Consider the following 11433-nt stretch of genomic DNA (forward strand, 5'->3'; position numbering starts at 1 on the left):
ATGTGAAATATCTTATTCAGGTCAGTACTAAATAAAAATAACATGCATTTTGTATGATCCCTCTTGGGATTCTGGTAAAATAATTAACATTTTGCAGATTCAGCAAGGTGTATGTAAACTTTTGACTTCAAAATAAATTTTTATAAATTAGAAATGTGCAAGTGCAAGTTGAAGGACTAAAATGACTGAAACTAAAAACATTATAACAATTACAAAAGAACATCACAAAATTAATAAAACTAAAATTATATAAAAATACTAAAATAATACATTCTTAAATCATTTAAATTTTCAAAATATCTTCATGGAATATGATCTTTGTTCCTAAGAATATCCTAAGAAAAATCAATAATTTTGACCCAATTTTGACCTTTTTGTGGTCCAGGGTCACATATAGTATATCCAAATGAATCTTCAAGAGCAAGGCATGTGATTCAGATTCCTGGAGCACAATAATAATCAGATTATTGTGATGTTTGACGCTTGTCAACACTGTTTCTGAAGCAGCAAATCAGCATATTAAAATAATTTCTGAAGGATCATGTGACACTGAAGACTAGTAATGATGCTGAAAATGTAGCTTTGCATTACAGAAATAAATTACATTTTAAAATGCATTCAAATACCAAACATTTATTTTAAACTGTAAAAATATTTCACAGTGTTATATGTTTTACTGTATTTTTTGGCTTTTTTAATGTTTATACATTCTCTCTCCATTACTAGAACCTCAAGTTCATTAAAACACTACTTGTACATAATACGGCACTTATCTTAGTCCATCCCGGAATTCAGTTTTCATCCTTCATCGACCTGTTTCCGCTGTAGTGATGCCCAGAGGGTCAAATCTTAGCTCAAGGCTTTTTATTACAGACAGCAATCAGACCTGTCTGTGTCTTGCATATCTCTCTTATGCATTCAATAACCATGTGAACTAATAAGAAACTAATGTCTACATAATTGCATTTTCTTCTCCTCAGAGACAATAAAAACACATTTAAATTATAAACTTAAGTACTTGGGCAATATTTTATTTATTCGTCACAGGTTTCAGCTTCAAGGGTCTGAAAGGAGACAAATGCTCTGGATCAATTAGCCTTTCATCAATTCTCAATTATAAACTATACAAAACTTAATTTCCTTTGGACATCTTAATCATTATTATCCTGGTCAGCTTTCCACTTTGATTTCTTTCACATATATACACACACACACACAACTCAGTAATACCAGCTATATTCATTTAACAGATGCCGTGCATATATCAAGACAGACATCCATGCAACGCGTGTGCCGGTCTTCTATTAAAAGTGAATATACAGTGCAACCAGTCTAAATGAGATAATGTCAGTCTTTCATTATTTCCATCAGTCTATCAAGTTCTATTCGGTTCGAGCGTATATATTTTTTAAGCACACGGGGGGAATAGACTGAGCATGCCCAGATGAGAGGGGCATGTAAGCTGGGACGGGGCCTGAGGTGATAAGGTAACTTCAGATTCAGATTCATTTTGCAGATTTTTGAGCTTTCTGGGCAGATTTGGTGACTTTTCCACTGCCGCCGATCTTCTTGTCCACACTTTTGATGACACCGACAGCAACAGTCTGCCTCATATCTCTGACAGCAAATCGTCCTGGGAAAACACAGAAACGCACACATAGGATTGAGCCCAACAAAAACAAGATTTTCTTGGTGAACACTGATTTAATTGTAAATGTGGGGAAAGAATAATAAGAACAAGATGGAATAAAAATGATATGCTGCGGTGAAACAGCAGGTCAAAAGTGACGAGAGACTGTATAATGAAACAGGGCTAATAATCAGTTTTATTGGAGCTGCATTGTCAGAGGAAATGTAGTCCAGACTCCAGAGACTCATGTATACTCATGTTTCCAAAGGATGATGTGGAGGCTCACATCACTGATGAGTCAGACCTTTAACCTGACAACGATTGCAGTGAATCTCATTAATCATGAGACTGAGTGAGCATCAGTGAATTGTAAGCCAGAGACGACAATTTTAAATAAGTATGACAAACCTAACTACTGGTTGCTGGGTTGCTTAGTTTTGTAATTTAAGACATACATGAATCATGTCTTTTTCTAAAGCCTTATATATAGGATTTGTTTTAAAGGGGGGGAAACACACACGCCACAATGTTTGAGCTTGACATACAAATTGCTACAACCATGTTAAGTGATTTTTTGGGATGTTAAAATGATTTTTCTTATACTTTTTATGGTCTTTTTTGTAGCTATAAGCAGGTGCACCCCTGGCTATAAGATGCCTTTGTTAGGTTCATTCGTATTAATATTTTCCACGCCAAATATGTTATGAATAAACAGCTAAAAGAAACATTCATATTGTTAGAAAAGCTAAAAAAAAAACAAATAAAATAAAAAAAAATAAATAAAATGAAGAGATGACAGCAATGCAAAACAAAACAAAAAAAGAAAAACAATGGGGAAAAAAATAAATCAAAGCCAAACAAAATAAAAGAAAGCAAAATAAATAAATAAAAGTAAGACAAAACAAAAGAAACCAAAGCCAAAAAAAAGAGAGCAAAACAAAAAGAAAGCAAAACAAAACATAAGAGAAAGCAAAGCCAAACAAAAAAGAAAGCAAAACAAAACATGAAAGCAATGCAAAACAATACAAAGCATAAAATAAAGCCAAACAACATAAAAAAACATAAAAGCTATACAAAAAAAGAAAGCAAAGCCAAACAAAATGAAAGAAATCAAAACAAAACATAGAAGCAAGGCAAAACAAAACACAAAAGAAAGCAAAGCCAAACAAAATATAAAAGAAAGCAAAGCCGAACAAAATGAAAAAGAAAAACAAAACAAAACACAAAAGAAAGTAAAGCCAAACAACACAAAAAATACAAAGCAAAACTAAACATAAAAGAAAAGTAAGCCAAACAACATAAAAAAGCAAAACAAAACATAAAATCAAGGCAAAACAACACATAAAAGAAAGCAAAGCCAAACAAAATGAAAAGGCAAAACAAAATTAAAAAAGCAAGGCTAAACATAAAAGAAAGCAAAGCCAAACAACAAAAGAAAGAAAAATGAAACAAAAGCCAGACGAAATCAAAACAGAACATAAAAGCAAGGCAAAACAAAACAAACTAAAGAAAGCAAAGCCAACCAAAAAAGAAAGCAAAACAAAAGAAAGCCAAACAAAAGTAAAGCAGAAAAAAAGAAAGCAAAATTATTCATAAGCCATTCGATGTAGGGTTGGGAAACGGACACATACCCAGTGGAGGGTACTGAGAGAAGCTCTCCACACACATTGGTTTTCCTGGGATCATGTCCACAATGGCAGCATCTCCAGACTTCAGGCTTTTGGGGTTGTCTTCCAGCTTCTTGCCTGAACGGCGATCAATCTTCTCCTTAAGCTCAGCAAACTTGCAGGCAATGTGAGCTGTGTGGCAGTCTATGACAGGCGAGTAACCTGCGCTGATCTGTCCTGGGTGATTCAAAATGATGACCTGATAAAATAGAGAAAGAATAGAAATCCAGATTGAGAGCAAAAAGATGTCAAAATAAACTAACAAGCTGACAAAGAACATTGTCCTACCTGTGCTGTAAACCCAGATGCTTCCTGAGGCGGGTCTGACTTACTGTCCCCACACACGTTACCTCTTCTTATGTCTTTTACAGACACATTCTTCACATTAAATCCCACATTGTCTCCCGGCAGAGCTTCGGTCAGAGACTCGTGATGCATCTCCACCGACTTCACCTCCGTAGTAATGTTGACCGGGGCAAAGGTCACCACCATACTGGGACGTAGGACACCTGTTTCCACCCTGCCCACCGGCACGGTCCCTATACCTGAGGAGAGAGACATGACATCTCTGAATAAGCATGTTCTCTACACATAGTGATGTAGCGAAGCTTTCTGAACTCGAAATTTAACAAGCTGATCTCAAAAATTACATCACCCCATAGAATGTGCATGATTTGAGTGGGTTAATCCCACCTCCAATCTTGTAGACGTCTTGTAGGGGCAGACGTAAGGGTTTGTCAGTGGGGCGTGTTGGAGGCATGATGGTATCGAGAGCTTCCAGTAGAGTAACGCCACTGGCATGCTGCTCCTTTCTGTCCAGCTTCCAGCCTTTAAACCACGGCATCTGTGCAGCACAAATGAGATGATTTTATTAATCAAATCGCAAGAATTCTGCCAACATTTTAATTGGAAACTGCCAAACGGTACGAGGTCATTGCTGATAACGAACACAAACGCACACATGCCAAGGAGACTCACATTAGAAGACGGTTCCAGCATGTTGTCTCCATGCCAACCTGAAATTGGGACGAAGGGCACCGAGGCAGGGCTATAACCAATCTTTTTGATGTAGGCGCTTACTTCTTTAACAATCTCATCATAGCGCTTCTCACTGTAGGACGGCTCCGTGGAGTCCATCTTGTTGACGGCTACAATCAGCTGCTTGACGCCCAGCGTGTAGGCCAGCAAGGCGTGTTCCCTTGTTTGCCCATTTTTAGAGATGCCAGCCTCAAATTCACCCACTCCAGCTGCCACAATTAGAACAGCACAATCCGCCTGGGAGAGAACGAATAAGATCCACATTGTTTAAAGATAAGCATACTGAAGTTTTTCATGGGATCTTCTCACCAAGCATTGATATGCCACCAATTCTTGTAATTAAGCAAGCATTGTCTTACCTGAGACGTCCCAGTGATCATGTTCTTGATGAAGTCTCTGTGTCCTGGAGCATCTATTATAGTTATGTAGTACTTGGTGGTCTCAAACTTCCAGAGTGAAATGTCTATGGTAATTCCTCTCTCCCTCTCGGCTTTCAGCTTGTCCAGAACCCAGGCGTACTTAAAGGAACCTTTTCCCATCTGCCAAAAAAAAACAAAAGTATGCGAGCATACAGGGGAAAAATGTTGTGTGAACACGCAAAAGCAATCATCTTAAAAGATTATTATAAAACATGTGCTATTTGAGACAAAACCAATATCTATATTGCAATGACTACTAAAATAAACTTGCGAACCTTGACCTCGTAATAGAATTGTTTTAGGTTCAAATCATGCAAGGGTTCATACATTATGCCCAACAGTTTGCCCTTAAGAACTATCCCTTAAGTAAATTAAGTAACAATTTTCGCAATGGAAGGTTGTAGGTTTAAATTCTGTAACGGATACACTTTGCCTCAACATTGTGCCAATGAGTTAAATCACTTACCTCAGTCTTTGTAATAAGCCTCAACAATTTTTACAAATGGAAGGTTGTGGGTTTTATATCTCACATTTGGCACACACACTATGCCTCAACATTGTGACTGAGTTAAATCACTTACCCCAGCTGACTGTCTTTGTAATAAGCCTCAACTATTTTCACAAATGGAATGTTGTGGGCCTATACTATACCTCAACATTGTGACATTTAGTTAAATCACTTACTCCAGCTGACTGTCTTTGTAACAAGTCCTGGAGCATCTATTATAGTTATGTTTTCCTAACTGGAAGGTTGTGGGTTCATATCCCACAGGGGTTCACACACTACTGTATGCCTCAGCATTGTTCAACTGAGTTAAATCACTTACCCCAGCTTACTGCCTTTGTAATAAGTCTCTTAACAGTTTGCACAGATGGAAGGTTGTGGGATAATATCCCACAGGGTTCTTTATACTATGCCCCAACATTGTTCAATTGAGGTAAATCACTTACCCCAGCTGACTGTCTTTGTAATAAGCCTCAACAATTTTCACAAATGGAATGTTGTGGGCCTATACTATACCTCAACATTGTGACATTTAGTTAAATCACTTACTCCAGCTGACTGTCTTTGTAACAAGTCCTGGAGCATCTATTATAGTTATGTTTTCCTAACTGGAAGGTTGTGGGTTCATATCCCACAGGGGTTCACACACTACTGTATGCCTCAGCATTGTTCAACTGAGTTAAATCACTTACCCCAGCTTACTGCCTTTGTAATAAGTCTCTTAACAGTTTGCACAGATGGAAGGTTGTGGGATAATATCCCACAGGGTTCTTTATACTATGCCCCAACATTGTTCAATTGAGGTAAATCACTTACCCCAGCTGACTGTCTTTGTAATAAGCCTCAACAATTTTCACAAATGGAATGTTGTGGGCCTATACTATACCTCAACATTGTGACATTTAGTTAAATCACTTACTCCAGCTGACTGTCTTTGTAACAAGTCCTGGAGCATCTATTATAGTTATGTTTTCCTAACTGGAAGGTTGTGGGTTCATATCCCACAGGGGTTCACACACTACTGTATGCCTCAGCATTGTTCAACTGAGTTAAATCACTTACCCCAGCTTACTGCCTTTGTAATAAGTCTCTTAACAGTTTGCACAGATGGAAGGTTGTGGGATAATATCCCACAGGGTTCTTTATACTATGCCCCAACATTGTTCAATTGAGGTAAATCACTTACCCCATCTGACTGTCTCTGTAATAAGTCTCAACAATTTTCACAAATGGAAGGCTGTGGGTTTTATATCTCACATTTGGCTCACAAACTATGCCTTAACATTGTGCCATTGAGTTAAATCACTTACCCCAGCCGACTGTCTTTGTAATAAGTCTCAACAATTTTCACAAATAGGAGGTCGTGGGTTTATAACCTACATTTGGCCAACAGATGAAAGGTTGTGGGTTCATACCCCACAAGGGTCCACACTATGCCTCAACATTGTGCCATCGAGTTAAATCACTTACCCCAGCTGACTGTCTTTTTAATAAGTTTTAACAATTTGCACAAATGGAAGGTTGTTGGTTTTTATTCTACATTTGGCCCACACACTATACCTCAACATTGTGACATTGAATTAAATCACTTATCCCAGCTGACTGTCTTTGTGGTAAGTCTCCTAACAATTTTCTCAGATGGAAGGTTGTAGGTTCATATCCCACAAGGGTCCATACACTGTGCCTGAACATTGTTCCATTAAGTTAAATCACTTACCCCAGCTGGCTGTCTTTGTAATAAGTCTCAACAATTTTCACAAATGGAAGGCTGTGGGTTTTATATCTCACATTTGGCTCACAAACTATGCCTTAACATTGTGCCATTGAGTTAAATCACTTACCCCAGCCGACTGTCTTTGTAATAAGTCTCAACAATTTTCACAAATGGAAGGCTGTGGGTTTTATATCTCACATTTGGCTCACAAACTATGCCTTAACATTGTTCCATTAAGTTAAATCACTTACCCCAGCTGGCTGTCTTTGTAATAAGCCTCTTAACAACTTCACAAATGGAAGGTTGTACGTTCATATCCCACAAGGATCCATACACTATGCCTGAACGTTGTTCCATTAAGTTAAATCACTTACCATAGCTGACTGTCTTAGTATTAAGCCTCTTAACAACTTCACAAAAAATGAAGGTTGTGGGTTTATGTCCCACATTTGGCACACACACTATACCTCAACAACGTGTGTTAAATCACTTACCCCAGCTGACTGTCTTTGTAATAATTAACAATCTTCACAAATGGAAGGATGTGAGTTCATATCCCACAGGGGGTTGTACACTACAGTAGTCAACATTTGAAGTGGATCAAAAAGTTTACCAAGATTATCCTAATACAAGAACAAGTATTGTTTTGGTTTAGGACAACTTTGATGAAATATTTTGATCCACTTCAAACTTCTTAACAACTTCACAAATGGAAGGTTGTAGGTTCATACACTATGCCTGGACATTGTTCTATTAAGTTAAATCACTTACCCCAGCCGGCTGTCTTCGGAAGGTTGTGGGTTTATATCCCACATTTGGCACACACACTATACCTCAACATTGTGGCATTGAGCTAAATCACTTACTCCAGCTGACTGTCTTTATAACAGGTCTCAACAATTTTCAAAAAGAGGAGGTCGTGGGTTTATAACCTACATTTGGCCAACAGATGAAAGGTTGTGGGTTCATACCCCACAGGGGTCCACACTATGCCTCAACATTGTGCCATCGAGTTAAATCACTTACCCCAGCTGACTGTCTTTTTAATAGGTTTTAACAATTTTCACAAATGGAAGGATGTGAGTTCATATCCCATAGGGCAGTGGTTTTAAATCCTGGTCCTGGGGGACCCCTGCTCTGCACATTTTGCATGTCTCCCTCATTTAACACACCTGTTGAGATCATCAGCTCGTTAGGAGATACATAAACTGAACTAACAAGCTGATGATTTCAATCAGGTTTGTTAAATAAGAGAGACATGCAAAATGTGCAGAGCAGGGGTCCCCCAGGACAAGGACTGAGAACCACTGCCATAGGGGGTTGTTCACTACAGTAGTCAACATTTGAAGTGGATCAAAAAAACTTCATCAAAGTTGTCCTAATACAAGTACGGGTATTGTTTTGGTTTTAGGACAACTTGATGAAAGATTTTGATCCACTTCAAATGTTGACTACTGTATACCTCAACATTGTGCCATTGAGGAAAATCACTTAACCCAGCTGACTGTATTGAGTGTCTTAAGAATTTTTCACGAATGGAAGGTTGTGGGCTCATACCCCACAGGGGTCCACAAACTATGCCTCAACATTTTTCCATTGAGTTAAATCACTTACCCCAACCGAATGCCTTTGTAATAAGTTTCCAAACAATTTTCACAAATGGAAGGTTGTGGGTTCATATTCCACAGGAGTCCATATGCTTTGAGTCAACATTCACTTCCCCCAGCTGACTGACCTTATAATAAGTCACAATTTGTGCAATTGGACGGTTGTAGGTTCAAGTCCCAGAAGTGTCCATATCTTTTGCCCTTAGCAAGACAGTAGCTCTAGACAACTTTCACTCTTATAAATTGCAGTTTTCAAAGTGATCCAACACAGTTCTGCTCTGATAAAGAAGCTTGTAGGTCAGTGATGGGCAACTGCAGTCCACTGGAGGGCCACTGTTCTGAAGAGTCTAATTGTATCCTTAATCAAACACACCTGCCTGTCAATTTCAAGCAATCCTGAAGACAAAAAAAAAAGATTTTTCTGGTTGGTTTGATTAGGGATGGAGCTAAACTCTGTAGGACAATGGCTGTCCTGGAGATGCTCATCCCTGTTGTAGGCAAACTCACTAATGTCCCTAGTCTTTAGTAAACCTATAACAGATACAACAGGCTTCTTTATGCACACAGTGTTTTACTACCTACATTTTGCTTCATGAAGAACAAGTTACCCTCAAAAACAGAGGTGAGGTGTCAGACCCACTGGGATTGCACCCATTTACTCAGGTCTCATCCCCTCAGTCTAATGTGCATCAAGAAGACAGAAGTGCAGGGCTTGACTAATGGTCCTGCCTGCTCCAGAAATGCATTTATCTTTTCCTTTCATCTCCAATGGCATCTTCCAAAGAGTAAATGTCTCAATGTAATTACACAGCAATTCTCCCTCTGCTCTCCAGTGTGCAAGAGGAGAGGAAGGCATAGTGTGATGCATGATGAGACTCTTACATAATTACCCTACACAGTAAGTGGGTTGGAGTTGCCCATCATTCAGCACAGATCACAATTCTCAAAAGGCATTAGGGATTTGGCTATGCCAATGAGTTCACTTAAATTTAAAGGAAGGTGCAACTGAACTCCTTTTTCCTATAATCAATGTTTATTACCTTGCCAGCTTAAAATTATTTAGAATCTGGCTTTAAACTCAGCAACTTGAACACCAAATTGTTTCAAATCCTGTTTGCTTACCTCTGCAGCCTCTTTTTCAAACTTCTCAATGGTTCTTTTATCAATTCCTCCACATTTATAGATGAGATGGCCAGTGGTGGTGGATTTCCCAGAATCAACATGGCCGATGACCACAATGTTGATGTGGATCTTCTCTTTCCCCATGATGGCACAGGGCAGGAAGAGAGGATGGAAACAGATGGAGCTTTCTTCTGTCTAAAGCCATCACAAAGAACATTTGTAGACATAGATACAACATGTACTGTCATCCTAGGATCACAATTCAGTAAACAGTCTTCAGAACACAACAAATCTAAGCTATTCACGGTAGTTTCTGAACATAAAATGGGAGATAATTATTTCAGATAAAAAAAAAAGGACGGAATTTAATAATATAATCATAAAACAGTATATACCATATAAAATATAAGAAATATTATTTGATCTCATTAATCATTTACCAGTTTTCCAAAAGGCTTAAAAATTATCATCTCAAAACTTTATTATTATTCAGACCAAACTATCTTAAAAAAAAATCATGCATACATTTTCTACTCATTTCTTAAAGTTTACATACCCCATGCAGAATCTGTAAAATAACTGATGGGTTTTTTTTTTCTGGCTTTTTAGTTAGTATTACTCTGAAGAAGTTGCATAACATATTTAAATACATTGCACAAGACAAAATTGTAAACTACACAAATCATCCTTTCAAAAAAATGGACATACCCTTGGCTTTCAAAGGTGTATGTTTCCTCTCCGAGCATCAGTTTTTGTTATTATCATTAGTCAAATGAGTCCCTCGAATGATTGAAAAAGCATGGGAAATACTCAAATGTGCAGTTTATACAAAAAAAAAAAAACTTACAGGACCTGGATGCTTTTTGTCAAAAACAGAGGGTAGCTTCCCAGCTCAGGACAAAACCAGAGACTCATGCGCAACTATCACAAAAGACTACAAACAGTATTTGATGCAGAAGGAAACAACACATGAAATAAAGATGCAAGGGTATATAAACATTTGAAGAGGATGTTAAATTATGCTATTAATTTATATATCAAGTAAATATCTTCATCAGGGCAGTACTAAATAAAAACAGAATAGAAAAAAAGCTGTCAATCGTCATGAGTATATAGTTTAAGTCTTTCAGCAGGAGGATGTCTTTGGCCTCTTACCTGCAGCAGAGAGGCAGACCCTGTTCTCCCCTCAGCAAACAGACACTCTGTGCTCCCGCAAAGGTGGCGGCACAGTCCAAGTCTGCGTGCGTAATGAACTCACCCCACTTTGATACAGCAATGCGGCACTCAAAGTGGGGGGAGGCTGGCGGTGAGGGACTGCAGTGAGACAGCTGCAACAGCAGCAGAAACGAGCTGAGAGGAAGAGTACGAGAGATGAAGGAGAAACACACTGGAATAGAGCAGCGTTCAGTGACTCAGCATCTTATCCTCAATTAACTCCTGCTGGACAAGAATCGGATTGGTTCCCTATGTGGGTCTGAAATATGACACCTACAAATGCCTAATATTCATTTTTATTATTGAGAATATTTATTACCAGGTTATTACTATTTAGCATTTTAGTACTAAAACACTCACTTAGTAATCTGAAATTGTATATATTTATCATTAATAAATTATTATTTGACCCCCATTCTTTTGCAAATTTCATAGAGATACTTTTATTTAATGTTCATTTTGCAGAACACATTAGAAAACCTTGTGATTTGGTCTTTTGGTCTGTTTCTCAGATGT

At 38.0% G+C, this 11433-nt stretch overlaps 1 protein-coding gene across 1 annotated transcript; it reads right to left on the reverse strand.

Annotated features, from left to right (window-relative positions):
* Positions 1 to 1010: 1010 nt before the first annotated feature.
* Positions 1011 to 11015, reverse strand: eef1a2 (eukaryotic translation elongation factor 1 alpha 2). Its single transcript, XM_073823337.1, has 8 exons — positions 10858 to 11015; positions 9703 to 9897; positions 4695 to 4874; positions 4276 to 4572; positions 3991 to 4141; positions 3586 to 3842; positions 3262 to 3496; positions 1011 to 1633 (listed from the first exon to the last, which is right to left on the reverse strand). The coding sequence occupies exons 2-8, from the start codon at positions 9844 to 9846 to the stop codon at positions 1506 to 1508; spliced, it is 1392 nt and encodes a 463-aa protein (XP_073679438.1). The 5' UTR covers positions 9847 to 9897; positions 10858 to 11015; the 3' UTR covers positions 1011 to 1505.
* Between the last annotated feature and the right edge of the window lie 418 nt (positions 11016 to 11433).

The sequence above is a fragment of the Garra rufa genome, chromosome 18 (genome assembly GCF_049309525.1).
Source record: "Garra rufa chromosome 18, GarRuf1.0, whole genome shotgun sequence".
NCBI classification, from domain to species: domain Eukaryota; kingdom Metazoa; phylum Chordata; class Actinopteri; order Cypriniformes; family Cyprinidae; genus Garra; species Garra rufa.